Genomic DNA, 16,146 nt, shown 5'->3' with positions numbered 1-16,146 from the left:
TCTTATCGGTATCGTCTATTATATCTTTTCCGCGGGAGTATCAGAATTTTTGAAATCCAATATTCGGGTCTATTATTTCATCTTAGGTGGTCTTATTGATTTCAAGAATGTGAACTGGTTCATTTATTGTTTCCTATTCTTCATGGGATGGTTTGCAATGGTATATCATGAGAGTCATGATTCATTTCCAGATGAGTCGTAACCTTGATAAGAAGAAATGCTGCTATCCTCGTTATCTTCGTGTTCCATCTCCTTCACGAACTTATCATGTCATTCGTCTACTTTTCCTGATTGCTTGTGTTCTCACTTGTTTGATCTCACCTGATTTGACTATGGGAATCCTTCTCTTCCTCTTTGTGTTCTCAAATTTCGCGAATATTTGGAATTTCCAAGTTTGGTATTCTTCAATCATATCAGTGATTAAAATTGGTGTTAGTTTATTATTCCCTGTATTTGGAATTCCACAAATCTCTCATATTTTAGGAAGATACTCATAGTGATATATTTGAACTATTTGGCTTACGAGGAGGTTATTCTACGGATACCATTGAGCCAGTAAATGTATACAACTTCTATTCAATTGTGAATGGAGTGATTATGGCATTAGCCGGCTTCAATTATCTCACGTTAATATTCGACAAGATAGAGGATCAGAAGTAGAATGATTGTTATGAAGCTTATTGATAGAAGAACTATTGAATCGAAGAAAGGTGGACTGAGACTATGGGTATTCATTCAATCATTCTTATCATTTGATAGAAGAACAGTATTTGGATATTCTACGTTCTCTATTATGCTACTGTTTGTAGTAATATTCCAACCTATATGACAGCCTTATCATTATTCATATTGTGTATCATTGTATCTCATCATGTGTTATCCAATGAATCCATCCTATTATGGTACATATCTGTGATAGTTGAAGCATTATTGTTCGTTTATTCGTATTTCCATTATTATTGGATTATTATTAGATATCTCTGTATGTTTGATGTATTCAAACCAACACTAACTGGATTCATTGGTACACTGTCTCCTATTGAATTAGGTCTTTTTGAGTCTACTGATATTGGTTTCATTTTTATCTTATTCTCTAATCTGTAGTATCTGCTGTGTCTGATGGTGATGTTTTTTTCTATCTTCTACGATTCTTCATTCGCATTATGATCGGAGTTTCACGTATTTCTTATATTCATGTTCATTTGCATGCATTTCCTTATTCTATAGAAGAGAGATTCATTAGAACGAGAAGTACAAGCTGATAAAGAAGAAGTAGAAAAGAATGATACAACAACTCCTGAAGAGGATCAGAAATGGTTAACAAATTGGTCCTTAACAAAACTCTTCTTCTATAATCATTTCCCCAAATTACTCTTCATTGTGGTTGTACTGATAAGCTTCATTGAAGAGGACGTTATGTCTTATGTTTTGTACATCTTCTTCTTGGTATTCTTCTTGGTATTCCTTCATATTTAGATCAGTTCATTTGTATCAATCCGTAGTCAACCTCGTTGGCGTAATATTTACAAATGGTATGTCATTCCTGCTTCAATCTTCATTCTGGCTCGATTTATTGCCCAGTTCTCATGGAATGATAACATTGTGTCTGAGAATGGAGTGAAACTTGTTGCTAATACTACTGAGACTATCGTTCTGACGTTGTTATGAATTCTGTTCATCATTTTTAGAATCACGGGAATGAAGAAATATGTTCCTCGAACTTTGCCTTCTGTATATCCTACGTTTGGATCGCGTGACTATTTGGATTTTACTACTGGATGCTTCCGTGCAATCTTCTACTACTTCCTAGTGGTTGCTATTTGTGCAGCCAATCATAGTGTTGATAAAGCTGGAGAACGAACTGTGGAGAGATTACGAAGTATTGAGGAGAAAGAGAATAAACGACCAAAGACAGAGGAAGAGAAGACATTGGAAGCTCATTGTCGTGTTCGAGTTGATAATAGTTATGACGAAGTATATCGTCTAAGCACATTTATCATGCGTCATCAGTATCTTCAGTATACTCAAGCTATTGAGGATGATATTAGTGCTTGTGAAATGACTCCTGTGCCTATTGCAAGTGATGAGAGTTCGGAGGAAGAATCGAGTGAAGAGAATTCTGAGAGTGATACATTGGATACTCCTACTCCGAAAGAAGAGCCAAAGACCATTCATACATCAATTAGAAATTGGTGGTTATTCCGTGTATTCCAGAAATACATAGAAAATCATAATGTCCCAACAAAGCATATATTTTGGTTACGTGTAAAGAAGAATTGGTTATTGTTTGTATATGAGGTGATCTCATTCTGTAATCACAATTTGTTGGACATCATTCGTTTGATAAACATTGGAATGATGACTGTGGCTTGTGGAACAGATAACTTCAATTCTCTTCTTAATGTCTTGTTGATTATTCCTCTTACAGCAAACCTTAAATCATATTGTGCTGCTCCATTCATTGCAGTATTCTTAGCAATCCTTCTCTTCTTAGAATATGGTTTGTATATTGTGCCGAATAAGACTCTCTTGACTGAATGGTTAGAAATGGGTACATTGAATGATCAAGTGAGGAATTATTTGATGATTGCCAACATCTCATCTGTTTATATGATTCCTAATACCATAACCATGTTCTGCTTGGTTATTCAAGCTCAACTTGCTCGTGAGATGAAGGAGGCTACAGAGATATCTGAAACTGAACCAAAGGAAGTGGAAATGGTTCAAATGGATCCTGAAGATCATGAGACCTCCCATGAACCAGAACGTCCTTCATTGATGGATGGAATTCGATCCTGGTTTACGTTACAGCTTCATAATATTACTCTTGTGATTATCTTCCTTGCATCTGTTACCAATACCAATCTGTTAAGTAGTGTTTATCTCATCTATTCACTGTATTTCCTCTTCCATCCAGGAGCTATTAAACAAGTGGACAGTAAAGCCATTCGGTTTGTCAAGTGGTATGCTTTCCTTCACCTTGCTATCATTGTGGCTTATCAACTTCCTTTCTTCCCAGAACCTGCTTCATGTCAACTGGATGGTACTTGTATTCCCTGGATGCAACTCATTGGTCTCAGTAAGACGGTATATCGTTCCTATGTTGGTAATCCCACTTGTTCACTCAACACTACGATAGCTGAAGAAGGACTTACGGAATGTCCAGGACCCTATGTGATAGAAGGAGGTATTCTGAGTATTGTCATTATCAACATCATTGTGAATATCGGGTATCTCATTCAAACGAGCGAGATATACAGTACTGTGAATCGTCATGATGTGAAATCACTCCTTCAAGCTGCTGTTAACAACAAGAATTTGATGAGTATTTGGAAGAAACGATTGGTTTTGCGTGAGAAAGAGGTCACAACCATCACTTCGTTGCTTTACAATCAATTGTGTATCATTCTGAATAAGGTTCTCTTCGTGGATAGTCAGCTCTATGCCGCTAAGGATGATCGATTTGTTCTTCCTCCTACAATTGAATCGGTTGAAGTTACTGGTCCTTATTCAGCTCGTCTCGTAGTCCGTGTAAACGAACAGACTTGGCCTATTGAGGAGACAATCACAGGTTTCATTGTTGGTATTCGGAAGGAGAGGAATGACGATGTTCCAAACATGAAGCATGTGGATGAAGAGATTCTGTATCCCAATGAGATGATTGTGGATCATCAAGTAACAATTGATGTGACACAGCTGAAGCCGAACTGTTCATATCACTTTAATGTATGCTGTCTGTTTGTACAAGGTCGAACTTCTGTTGCTACAACCCCAAATGCCATTCGTACTCCTCCTACACAGAATGTGGATACTTATCTCTGGTCTAAGGTTCGTGTGAAGATCAGTAAATTCGTGTATGATAGTCCTGCTCAAATGCAACGTATTGAGACATTCCACTACACAGAGCCTGAGATTGATTTGGATGAGTTGGAGTATTCAATTCATGAGGAACGTGTGAAAGAGTTTGGTAGTGGAACCAAGTCACTGAGTTATGGAAAGAAGTCTCCTGAACCTAAGCAAAAACTGAATTTCATTCCTGTTACAAACTCTGAGATGAAAGAGCTTGAGAACTGTGATATGCTATTGAATACTCAGACTCGAGAGTATGCTTTGATTCATATCTTTCATGTATAGAATTCTCCTACGGAAGAAATCTAAAGAACTTGGAAGGTATGATCTGTGCTATGTTGTTAATGCTCGTTACTTCCCTGATAAAGAGAATCCTGATCGTAGTTACATTCGTTTGATTGTTATAATGAATGCTTCTTCTTATGATTAGATTCAATGGGATCACTTGAAACAGGATTATTTGTATATATTCCGTTCAGCCAATCATGAGAAGGGATCGAATTTGTATCAGCTGATTGAATGGTTCAATATGATTCTTCCTCTTACTGTGTATACTGATACTGAGGTACGATTTGGAGTAGTAATTCATGATAGGAGCTTGATTCTGATGAAATCTCACCTGAAGCAAAATCTCGAGCTAAGAAGGTTCTAAAGATGTTTAAACGACCTACCATTCAGTTCTCTCAGAAATGGCGTAATTTCCAAAGTCTTCAGAAGCTCTTAACTCTTCTTCTTGTATTGTTCATGATCTTACGAGGTGATATCTTTAATGTGGTTCTAATGTGTTTCTATCTCTGTTATGCTGCCTTGTTCCCTCTTCATATTCCGTACACCTTCTACTGGATTAGTTCTGTTGTCTTGTGAGTTTCTTCTTTTCATGTTATCTCTAGAACAGCTGTGATTATTGTCAAGTTCCTAATCCAAACTAGTTTCGTTAGTCAGTATTTGACAGATGGTGTATGGAAGTTTAGTGGTCTGGTTGATTCTTATGAATTGAATAATTGCTAGGTACATGAGAAGCCTGAGACGGACTATGTACCAAATTCCTTCCAGTGGCTTCATATTATTGGTTTCTTCAAAACTGACAGTGAATATGTGAATAATTGAATGATTAGTAATGCATAGGATCCTCCAATCTTCAGTAGCATCATTTGGGACTTACTTCTGTTACTTGTCTTTGTATTCTTCCAAGTGAGACTTCGAGCATTCTCATTAGATAAACAATCAGCTGAATCTCTTCTATTAGAAGAAGCCAAAGTATGTATTCTGTTAAGATCTAAGTTGCAGAAAGAGCAACCAGCAGAAGAAACAGAAGAGACGGAAGATGTTATTGCGAATCCTCATATGCCTGTGAAAGAGTGAATCATTCTCTTCTGTGTCATTCTTAGTCTGATTCACAAAGAAACAGATCCAGCAATCTTACGATTCCGTCGTTATCCTTCTTGGGTATGGTATTTCTTGTTTATGCTTATTTGCTAGTATCAGGACTTCTTATGTACCATGTTCCCGGATTCATATCTACTTCGAGATCCTACTGCTACAACCCATCCTTTTAAATTTGGTCATGACTACTATGTGTAAGAATATGAAGAATAATTCAGTGTAGGCCAACACTTATCATTCAAGGAGTCATTTTAATATATGTGTTCTTATTCTATGGTGATATGACCAAAATGAATGTTGGAATGATGAATGAGTTTTATAGGATAGTATGCTTTCTCAAAGACTGTAACTAGCGGTACAATTCAATCAGGAACTGTAGCCTGGATGTGTGTGATTGTGATCGATATTGTATTGGAGAGAATCTTCTTCGTTCGTGTATCTTCTTCATCATTCTACGTTAGTCCTAGCGAATGCTTCGTGTGAAGTATTATCTTCATCTCATATTCTCAATACTTCTTCATATCTACTGTTTCATAATTGTTCCTAGTCAAACACAAACACATTTCCTTAAGAATGGTTATCTTATCTTCTTCTATCTCTTCATGATGATGTATTTATGGGTCTCAGTTCTTCAGATTCGTTCAGGGTAGATATGAATTGTTTCCTCTTATCCTAGCTATCCAACTAAGGATCAGTATATTGAGAAGGTGGTGGCAATGGAGTTTAGTATGAAGCCTTATATGATTAACATGGTTTATCGAATGATTCCATTCTTATATGAATTGAACTGTCTCATTGATTGGTCTGTTACTGACACATCATGTGATTTGTGGAACTATATGCGAATTGAAGAGATTCGTAATACCATGTTCGTTGGAAAGTATAAGGCCTTGAATAGTCAAAAGGACACTGAAAGGAATCGAGGTGAAGGTAGATCACTAATGGAGAAGATGATGTGGGGTTTCAGTATGCTTATTCTGATTGTGCTGTTACTTCTACTTCCATTAATGTTGTTCTCATCTGATTCATCTGCTTTGGTATCAAATCCAGTAACAGGAACATCTCTTGAAGTGAATTTGATGGTATGATACGAAGGATCGAATTCAGTTTAGGTGGCTGGAGAACCACTTCATATCTATTCATCTACTAATAGTGGAAAGATAACAGATGTTAGTCGAAGTGAATATGCTGTATGGCAGACCATGTTCAGAGGTCGATTCTTCTCTCTCTCGTTATCCATAGAATCTTCAGGAAAGACTGTCTTGCTTCCGAAGTGGGCTACAGAGGCTCAGAAGGTTACTATTCCATCAATTGTACGTATTGTCATTCTGACTGATCTATAGTCCAATCAGCCCTGGACGATTCTGGAGGAGTATGTTGATCGCATCGTTTCTGTTGTTGAAGAGAACTGTACCAATGTTGAACTTCAGGTTAATGTGGGTCTTACTCGAAATCTCCCTGAGGGATCGGAGACTGTACGGAACACTATCTCAGAGACATTCAAACAGAACCAGTGTGATGCCTTGTTGCGAATGCTCAACTTCACCTCACCAACCTTTGATCTCAATCAAGATACCATCACATTCCCGAATTTGTGGGGGATTTTTGGAATTCCATAATTTGTAGGTATTCTCGTCTGTACTATCTGAATGATGCAACAGAGCCCACGAACTTCGATACAGATGAGAGTCGTTACAATAGTCTACAACTGAGTTTGAAGACTGCTTATTCAGAGGCTTTCTCTACACAGTACTATTGGGTCGTATCAAGTGATAATCCTGACAATCCTGTGTTTGAGAATGGTGTCGATTTCTGGGTGATCAATGAAACGCAATTGTCCCGTTGATTAATGGAATTGAAATAATCTGTAGAACTTTTGGCAAGTAGCATCTCATCCTTGGGTTCGGCTTCGATTACTGGTTTATATATCATCGTTTTGGTCACTGTGGGAGCATACTTCCGTTCGTTCCTTGTTCCAGATGTGACAACAATCATGTATGTGACATTGCCTGATCCTCTTCCTATTCTCGAGCTAATTTGCGGTTTGTATATTACACGTATTGATACTTACAAGTATAATTGATTGGAGTGGTTGAGAGCTAGGGGTCATTTAAGAGACGAAGCAAAGATTAGTGGTTTGATCATGAGTGTCTTCCGTAGCAATGAGTTATTAATGCGGTTAACACGTGCGAATGCTCTCTTCGGTGTTATCCAGAGAAAGGATGAATTATACAATCCTGTGAATCCATATACGAGTGATTCTGAACATGCATCCTCTCTACTTCCTTTAATCACTTACGTCATTAAGAATATGCAGATTCTTTGATGAGATTATGTTTGTTAGAAAACCGCGGGTTCAACCAACCGACCCATAACTCCCTGTCAATCCAACTCAATCCTCAAAGGAAAGGAGATCCCAAAATCGTCTCTACTGATTGCGAGGATATCAAAATTAAATGTTGAAAAGGAGACCAACTCTCCAGTGTGATGTGACTAGTTATCACTTGAAAATGAGTCCTAGGATCCTGGTCTGATAAAAGTCTGTGACCATATCTACATAAGTTCTTCTTTTCCAGCTGGTGATGAGAATGTGCTTAAGAACGAAGGAATTACTCACATTTTGAATTTAGGAGGGGTGAATAGAAACTATTCTAGCGTAGATTTCTGATTCTGCTATGTTTTGTAGTCCTTTAAAATTCTACGGATTCTTATTAATGATAATGCTGAATCAGACATTTTATCGATTACTCCAGTGACAAACCTCTTTATCTCTTTAGCCATTTCGGAAGGAAATATCCTTGTTCATTGGTTTGGATATGAAGGGTTTCTGATACATAGTCGTCAGGGTTATTCTCGGTCACCAGCAGTGATTATCGCTTACTTGATTAGTCAGTTAGATTATACATATGATGATGCTGTTGGGTGTATTAGAAATGTTTGTCGCGTGGAATTGAATTCTGGTTCAATTGTCATTCACACTTCATGATCAGGTTTTAACGCCCAATTACTCTCTTATGGATTGCACAAGGGAAATGAGTTTCAGGCAGAAGAAGATTACAGGTCAAACCACTTCAAGACTTTCTTCGATACATTTAGCGAGGGTTCGTGTAGATTAACAATTTGATAAATAGAAATTGAAGCTGTAGAAGACCCACTTGAGATGTGTCTCCCTCAAATATCTTACATTTCATCTCACGGAACTACAACGATAATCAATTTGATGTCATCATTTGTTCGTCCATTCTATTGTAAGAAGTGTAAAACAATTCTAATTATGCGCAATCGGTATCTATTGTTGAGACACGTGATTTGTAGTTTTTGTGTTCATGGATGGGACTACTCCCATGACTTTAATCTATCTAAAAGAATACTTTCAGTAATAAAAGAATCCAGCGAATCCTTAGAGGATGGGTTTGTTGCTGAGAATGTGTCGGAAGAGGCTTCGAATACTGTTGACAGCGTGTAGGCGTTGAGTTTATGATGAACTGGTAGAATGAGTTGTCTTGATGACGTTGTTCAAACACCACTTAGTAATATCCAACGACAGCAGATTCGACGTATTCTCCTCCAATATGTAATGCGGTGCAAAGAATGGGGAGATTTCCGTGGTTTGGAGGGTGGTTGTAATTGCTGCGCTGATTGTTGTGGTTGGATTCGGCAACAGTTACGTTGTACTCCGTAAGAATATCTGTTTCCATCCATGGGTAGAGGTGAACTAAAGTGTCCTGGTGGTTGTAACTCGATAGTGGGGTCTTTTTTGTTGGAACCATTCACGTATGGCAATTCAAGTGATGTGATGAGTAGCTGTTCTTGTGGAAAGAAGCTTCGTGCTAAAGTTGTTTTTGATTGGAATGCCTTTTTGTAAGACATGTTTGTTGAAGTGGTTGATGGGGATCCCACGATTTGTACAGTCTTGGTTTCAATCAATTTGAGACTATTTCAAATGGGAAAACGAAAGAAATCGCTGAAGAAAGTTGTTAAGAAGACGGTAGCCAAACTCGCTGTGGTTTTCAATTGTCCAAAGTGTAGTTATCCCAAATGTTGTAAGTGTACTATGTAGTTTGTTCAGTAGTTTATCTAACATATAGAGATAAAAGGATAAACAAAGGAAGTATTGAATGTTCAGTTTGTAAAGCTCACTTTTCGATGCCTGTTGGAGGTACGGAATTTGGTTTTTTAATTATCGTTAGTATTGACAGCGCCAGTAGATATATATGCTCGGTGGATTGATGAGCTTGAAAAGGTAAATGCTTCTCCATATGGAGACGATGAAGAAGGAGAGGATGTGGAACGAGATAGTGAGCATGAGAGTGATGGCTATTCAATTGTTTGCTACAAACAAAATCAACCCTAATTCTGTCCCTTCAACTTCTTCTCTTCTGCTTCAATAAACGTCATCAGATTCTTTGCAGTCTCCGGATCCTTTTCAACGCCTTCTCCAAGAAGGTACATGGATGCGATCTACCTATTGACATTCTTATTCAATACTACATTCTTGACAGCGGCAAGAGATCCCAACGAAGCAGCATTCGTATATACTTCAAATGCCTTCTTCAAGTCCTTTTCCTGACCCTCACCATTGTAAATCATCGCTCCAGCACTACACATAGCATCAGCACTTCCTCTTTCACCCGCATCCAAAAACAACTTGAGAGCCTTTGCCTTATCCACAGGTTCACCATCCTCTCCAGCATAGAATTGATTTCCACGGATAAAAAGAGCTTCTGGATCTCCCTGACGCATTGCACGAATCAGATAATCTTTGGCTTTCGCCAAATCCTTCTCAACTCCATCAGCAGTTTTGTACATCTGATGCAGATACAATTGCGCTTTGGTGTGACCACCACTAGCAGCTTTCTCTAAATACTCCAAACACTTCGTTATATCCTTCTCACATAATTTGGAACCACCTTCACCAGGCTTGCTCGTTGTGGGAACAGGAGCATTGGGGTTATCATTTTCGAAGAGTCCTTTGTGATAGCTGAAGCCAAGGAAATAACAAGCCGAAATATCACCCAATTCGGCTGCTCGGCGCAAGTATCCAAAACCCTTCACACGATCCTTTGGAACATTGTACAGACCTTCATAATAAATCTAGATCAAAATGAAAGAAGACGTTTACGAATCCAAGATTGTAGGTGGCATCCACATTATTTGCCTTATCAGCTTCTTCATAGATAGTAAGAGCCTTCTGAACGTTATCTCGTGTTGGGTCCTCCAGGCACATCTTGGCATATCCAACTTTGCTTGGAATATGACCTTGCTTCGCTGCCATATCGTACCACAACATTGCCTTCTCCATCAAATTGTCACGAAGTCGAGGATCACTACGAATCAACCACTAAACCAGAGGCTACAAGTCAGGTTTCATCTTCTCTTGCCAGTAACGCTGCATGTACAGATTTCCCACTGCAAACTGAGAGAGAATATCACCATTATCGGCAGCTTGAACAAAACACAAAATTCCAAGTTCCTTAGTCTCTGGTTTCTCCACAAATCTATGGATAATATCGAGTCTAGATAATCACTCTTCTCCCACGGCACGGAGTGCTTCAAAATTCTTCTTCTTGGCTTCTTCCGAGATGATCTTTTCCTTTGCAGCATCATTAAATGTACAGGCTTCAATTCTCTGCTTGATATCAGCAGCAGAACTCATATCAGTTGAGAAGAATCTCTGTTGCATTCCAAAGGAATTGAACGGTCTGTATGTGCCATACATGCGAACAGGAACCAGTGACAACGGGCATTTCGCTATGACTGGCTTCACAGCCATGCGACTTGCTGATACAACCGAACGAATTAATCTGCTTCGAAACATCTGTTATTGAGGAAGACAAAGGGAGTTACATTCAAACGAAACTTCCTGTTCATAGACTATAAACGAAATCTGGGAAGCTATCCTTTTCGATGATTTGGGATGCATTGTAATAACATAAAAACAAACAAGAGACAACTTCTTCTCATTCACTAGTTCTTTTGCTTTTGCAAACATAGTATTCGATTGAATAGATTCATCGGATTCTAAAACTGCCAACAAATCATCCAACTCTTCCAACGATTGGTCATAGTCCTTCTTCACTCGAGGAATCATTTGTTTTGTTTGAGCTAGTACATTTTCCTACACTTCATAGATCAATTAACTGTAACTAGTTGCTTGATATCATATTCATCAGCTTTGGATTCTCTCATTTGTTCAATTTGTTCTGTTTCGCTCTTCTCCTCTTTCAAATAAGATTCAATCTCCTTGGATAACCTTCATCATCACACTTCCTTTTGTTTCCAACCTTGTGCACTTGCCAACTGCAATTCGGAGTTTCTTTTCGTTTTCACTTTCTCTCATATCTTTCTTAATATGGATACAGAATTAAAGTTCCACTCTTATATAGCTTCTTGAGAAAAAATGAACAAGCACGCATAGCCTAATTGGATAAGGCGCTTGCCTACGGAGCAAGAGATTGTGGGTTCAAGTCCCACTGTGTGCTTTTTTCTATATGATTCTTAGGAAGTTCCGCGGGAATACCAACTATGTTCCCATTATATCCTCCATGGAACACAATTGTTTATTCTGATGCATGTTAAAGCAGTTTTAACATTGGTGGGAGGAATACTTATCCACCTTACTCTGGGGACGTTGTATACAGCGTCAAACTTGTCGACATATGTTATATCTTATCTACATGTAGTAAAAAATGAAAGGGTGACGATTGTTGCACACTGTAATTTGTAGAATATGGATGAATCTATGTCTCCTTGGGTTTTTGCTCTTCAGTCTCTTGGTCAAGTCCGAAGTATACGGTATTCGTTATTCTTAGGCTACCTGCATGATTGTTGGAGGTTCGGTTCAAAGAGTACTGGGACTACGTTGGGCTATGATCACTGGTTGTGCTTTACTCTCTCTTTCTACACTCTGTGGCTATTGGACAGTTAATAATTTCTATCTTTTCTGTGCAACCTATGGAATGCTCTTTGGAGTCGGTGTTGGAGTTGCATACTCTTCTCCAATGACTGCTGGTAACTGAGAATTATTGATTTGATGTCTAGCAATGAAGTGGATGCCCAATCGTCGTGGCTTGGCAAATGGACTGATTGTCCTTGGATTTGGTTTGGGTTCTTTGATCTTCAATTTTATTGAAACACTCATTATCAATCCTAAGAATGTGAAACCAGTAATCGATCCTACTGGAGTTACGAAAGTAGTTGTCAGTGATCAGACTAAGCCTTAGGAGAAATTTTTCCCAAAGGAGATTGTCGAGCATATGCCAAAAGTATTCCTCATTCTTGGTCTCTGCTATGCTTTGATGCAGTTGATCGGAATCCTGTTAATCACAGAACCGAATGAAGAGGAGCAGAAACAACTTGTCAGTGAAACTGAAACTTCGCTTGTCACTACTCAGTCTACAAAAAAGAGTTTAACAATGAAAGAAGCTGCCAAGACATCCAAATTCTGGGAGATTTGGGTCACCTTATTGTGCGCATCCATGACGAATATTTTCGTTTCTTCCTTCTATAAGGTCGTTTCATAGATTGTTCATAATCCCTAGTTTTTCGGTCAATCCTTTATTGAGGATGATTTCTTCTTAGTTTTAGTAGGATCGATCTCGTCTGTGTGCAATGGTCTCTGTCGTCCTTTCTGGGGTAGTATGATGGACCGATTTGGCTACAAGAAGTCCATGGGATCCATGTTGTGTTTGTTCTGTGTGTTTATCGGAACATTTAACTTCACCAAAGTGGGAGGGAAATGGATGTTTATGGTCTGGGTGTGTGCCTTGTATTGGTGTATTGGTGGTGTGTTTGCTATGATCCCAACATTCACAGATAAATCCTTTGGAAGTGAGTACTTTGGAACTATCTACGGACTGGTGTTTACGGCTGTGAGTAGGATTGAATGAGAGAATTAAACCTAGTCTTTTCGTCTCTATGCTCGGCATTCTTTGTTACAACGATGGTGAAGCGAATAGGTGTGTTAGGAATTACAATGTGAGGATCCTGAGGAGCAATGATGATTAGTGCTTTAGCTTGCTTAGTCTTTGTAGCAATTCTTGTAACGTGTATTCCAAAAGACTGGTCATATCTTGATGTGAAAGAACAAACAGAGGAAAAGGAAACAGTTTTGATTGTTTGTTGTTATACATATCGGAAGGTTTCTGCTCTATCCATTGAATTAGGAACTATTATCGGAAGGATCTGTTGGTAATTGTTCATGACAATGAATCTCAATTTCCATACTTGATTGCCTTACTCTTTCAATAGGTGTAGGGACAGATGGAGTTGTGGTTGGTGTTTCCACCAGAGAGATTGATTCAACAACCTTCGGTTTTTCATAATTGCCATCAATCTTAATATCACTGCTTGAAGCTACAGAGTCTGTGTACGCAGCTATCATGTAATAAGCAAACTTTGTCAATCTCTCAGCATCAACTTCAAATATCTCTGTTGATTTCTGAATGACTAAACTAAGAATAAAGGACATACAGTAATCGCATCAGGACAAATCTCCCACACCATCTGAACAATCACAGAAATGTGTTTTATATCTAATGATGCAACGTCTCGTATCAGTTTTCGTTTTGCATTCACAGTAGCAGCTCTATTCGATCAACAAACTAACAACACTTTTAACGGCATTTTGGCAACACCTACGAATTAGTTGAATGAGTAATTAGTACAGGAGTTCATCATACGTGTGAAACGATCTTCAAAGATTCGCTTATACTTGATTGCTACTTCTGATACAAAGCATGCTTCCTAAACGTCAGATATATTTCAGAGAATATGACTCCATTGTATAACAAGCAGTTCTTCCAAATTAGTCTTACATCGTAAGCAAATTCGAATGGAGTTTTGTATTTCTTCTCAACAAGATTTCTCTAAGGGATATTTGCAAAGTTTTGTTGAATACCTTAACAGTCGATAAGTCCATAGGTTTCTTAATAACCTGTAAATAGTCAAATAAGCCAAGTGCTTCCCATTTTACTGGTTCATAAAAATCGACTAGACAGGATGATACTCATCATGTTCTTACCTAACTTGGAATCATCAAGAAACGAGTCTATAATCCTTTCGCACTCTACTAAAACCGATTCTATTGATTGCATAGAAAAATGTATTTCACAAACAACATCAAAAAGGGAAAAGAATCAAAGATCTTCCGAACGAGCCATCTCAACCCAACTACTCTGATGTATGTTGCTCGTGACACAACAAGACAGAAAAAGCATGCTGTCCAAGGCTCTTGACACACTCATGTTACTCGCATCCAATTGTAGACCCTGAGAACATTTATCAATGTCATCGAAAAAGGCATCATACATTGAACAAATTCCTTCTGAAGGATTATCCACAGCCTGTTCTGCTTGTTGACAGAACTCGCGGACATGGATTCCATGATATTCCACATCCGAGTGAACAGTTAGTAATTCAGCTGTCTCATCGACCAAATGAACTTGTAATTCCTACTCATAAATCCATAAGTGTTGAAATACACCACAACGGTCATTCCTCCATAGTAAACTACCATTACTACCCTCAATTTCGATTTGAAAGTGATTGTCATAATTCAAGGACGTTTTGGTCAGACACATAGAAGCATAGGCTCCACCTTCTAGCTCCATCATAATGTAGGCCGAATCATCCAGAGGTCGATCTGGAGATAATTGAGCGAAGCACGACATTAAGCGATAGATTGGTTTCTCCACAATAAACCGTAATAGTTCATAGGCAGGAATACCTAGTTCAGCTGTACAATCAGAGAGACCCACTTCAAAAGGGTTTTCAACATGCGACGAAGAAAGGAGATTCTGTGATTGGAAAAATTCGATTCGAATAAACAGAATTTCTCCCAGTATGTAATTTTGAACAATCTGACGAGCCTACAAATGAAGCTCTAGAAAAGATGCTACTAAACGGGTCATTCCATAATAACACAATGGATTTGCAACATGAAACACGAGGCCCTTTACAATAGCAGCTTTTTCTAAAGTGGCTGCCTCAATTTCTGTAATACACAATGGTGACTCACAGAGTACATGATATCCACTCTGTACGATCACTAGACCAAATTTAGACTCACTTCAAGAGCTTCGAGAGCAATAAAATAGTGAGAATTCACAGGCGTAAGAATAGTGAGAAAATCCATTCCCATACCCTTAGGACGGGACTTCTCTTTACTACAAATAGTATGGATACTACAAATGAACGAATAGATAAATGCTGACTCCGAATAACAACGAGAAGGGAGGATCCCAAGATCCTTTCCTATTTGGAGAGATTCTGTTTGAATCAGAGAAAAAGATCCACATGACAAACAAGCTCTGCCTGTTTTCTGCACTACTGTTAATTCTTCGATAAAAACACAACCTGTAGCGACATGATAAAAGAGAGTTTGAAGATTGTTGCCATTACAGATAATTCCCATGTTTAAATAGCGCTTAGCTAAGGATAAGCGATCCCATCAATATCCAACTTATTGATTCATCACTATTCTGGATGACTTCAGTCTGATAAGCATTTACAGGAAGGGAGACAGTACTTTTAGTTGACCGTTTTTGATTCTATCACTCATTTTCAACAAAATTCGGCATACTCTGGCATATTCCTCACAAAATGATAGATGAAAACGTAATTTATCAGGTTGATTGATCACAGGACAACCACAGTGCTTACACCTTAGAGTTGATTTGCTACTGCTCTGTTCTGTAGATATACTAGAAAAGTTATCAACGATGAATGAACCCTTCCAGTTCATAATGATTCAAAAAGAGAGGATTCCAGAAATTACCATGATTTCACAGATTCCACTTTTCTGTATTCATACATTTTCTCCTCAACAAGAGACGCTATGCAGAGACTGACTTCGGTTGCGAAGAAGACAGGGGAATTGACATCGGTTTGTGAACGAGCTGTGGGATTGTACTT

The 16,146-nt window shown here is 38.4% G+C and overlaps 7 protein-coding genes across 7 annotated transcripts; 5 read left to right on the top strand and 2 right to left on the bottom strand.

The window, feature by feature from the left end:
- Positions 1 to 984: 984 nt before the first annotated feature.
- JH06_2492 (hypothetical protein) lies at positions 985 to 5,715 on the top strand (the record flags this gene model as incomplete). The annotated part of the gene is given in 16 exon segments (XM_014671863.1): positions 985 to 1,072; positions 1,105 to 1,179; positions 1,244 to 1,446; positions 1,477 to 1,658; positions 1,689 to 4,103; positions 4,135 to 4,249; positions 4,280 to 4,429; positions 4,444 to 4,709; positions 4,740 to 4,827; positions 4,858 to 4,944; positions 4,975 to 5,106; positions 5,137 to 5,207; positions 5,238 to 5,295; positions 5,329 to 5,426; positions 5,456 to 5,528; positions 5,560 to 5,715. The coding sequence occupies 16 exon segments, from the start codon at positions 985 to 987 to the stop codon at positions 5,713 to 5,715; spliced, it is 4,257 nt and encodes a 1,418-aa protein (XP_014527349.1).
- Positions 5,716 to 5,840: 125 nt separating this feature from the next.
- On the top strand, positions 5,841 to 7,558 carry JH06_2491 (hypothetical protein; the record flags this gene model as incomplete). Its single annotated transcript, XM_014671862.1, has 7 exons — positions 5,841 to 5,878; positions 5,909 to 6,314; positions 6,345 to 6,545; positions 6,576 to 6,826; positions 6,859 to 7,073; positions 7,104 to 7,305; positions 7,336 to 7,558. 7 exons carry the CDS (start codon positions 5,841 to 5,843, stop codon positions 7,556 to 7,558), a joined length of 1,536 nt encoding a protein of 511 aa, XP_014527348.1.
- A 130-nt stretch (positions 7,559 to 7,688) lies between these two features.
- JH06_2490 (hypothetical protein) lies at positions 7,689 to 9,097 on the top strand (the record flags this gene model as incomplete). Its single annotated transcript, XM_014671861.1, has 10 exons — positions 7,689 to 7,721; positions 7,754 to 7,888; positions 7,919 to 8,040; positions 8,071 to 8,192; positions 8,223 to 8,333; positions 8,364 to 8,517; positions 8,548 to 8,694; positions 8,725 to 8,910; positions 8,941 to 9,006; positions 9,037 to 9,097. The coding sequence occupies 10 exons, from the start codon at positions 7,689 to 7,691 to the stop codon at positions 9,095 to 9,097; spliced, it is 1,137 nt and encodes a 378-aa protein (XP_014527347.1).
- Positions 9,098 to 9,175: 78 nt separating this feature from the next.
- On the top strand, positions 9,176 to 9,586 carry JH06_2489 (transcription elongation factor 1-like protein; the record flags this gene model as incomplete). The annotated part of the gene is made up of 3 exons (XM_014671860.1): positions 9,176 to 9,288; positions 9,321 to 9,391; positions 9,423 to 9,586. 3 exons carry the CDS (start codon positions 9,176 to 9,178, stop codon positions 9,584 to 9,586), a joined length of 348 nt encoding a protein of 115 aa, XP_014527346.1.
- Positions 9,583 to 11,050, bottom strand: JH06_2488 (hypothetical protein; the record flags this gene model as incomplete). The annotated part of the gene is made up of 5 exons (XM_014671859.1): positions 9,583 to 9,693; positions 9,724 to 10,326; positions 10,355 to 10,559; positions 10,590 to 10,730; positions 10,761 to 11,050. 5 exons carry the CDS (start codon positions 11,048 to 11,050, stop codon positions 9,583 to 9,585), a joined length of 1,350 nt encoding a protein of 449 aa, XP_014527345.1.
- Positions 11,051 to 11,962: 912 nt separating this feature from the next.
- On the top strand, positions 11,963 to 13,213 carry JH06_2487 (oxalate:formate antiporter; the record flags this gene model as incomplete). The annotated part of the gene is made up of 6 exons (XM_014671858.1): positions 11,963 to 12,013; positions 12,045 to 12,243; positions 12,274 to 12,425; positions 12,456 to 12,743; positions 12,774 to 13,107; positions 13,137 to 13,213. 6 exons carry the CDS (start codon positions 11,963 to 11,965, stop codon positions 13,211 to 13,213), a joined length of 1,101 nt encoding a protein of 366 aa, XP_014527344.1.
- A 1,156-nt stretch (positions 13,214 to 14,369) lies between these two features.
- On the bottom strand, positions 14,370 to 15,976 carry JH06_2486 (oxidoreductase; the record flags this gene model as incomplete). The annotated part of the gene is made up of 6 exons (XM_014671857.1): positions 14,370 to 14,684; positions 14,715 to 15,101; positions 15,132 to 15,269; positions 15,302 to 15,663; positions 15,695 to 15,782; positions 15,815 to 15,976. The coding sequence occupies 6 exons, from the start codon at positions 15,974 to 15,976 to the stop codon at positions 14,370 to 14,372; spliced, it is 1,452 nt and encodes a 483-aa protein (XP_014527343.1).
- Between the last annotated feature and the right edge of the window lie 170 nt (positions 15,977 to 16,146).

This window comes from Blastocystis sp. subtype 4, assembly GCF_000743755.1.
Source record: "Blastocystis sp. subtype 4 strain WR1 chromosome Unknown seqid_0129, whole genome shotgun sequence".
NCBI lineage: Eukaryota > Bigyra > Opalinata > Blastocystidae > Blastocystis > Blastocystis sp. subtype 4.
Note: the sequence above shows the minus strand (reverse complement) of the source record. Positions and strands in the feature narration are given on the sequence as shown.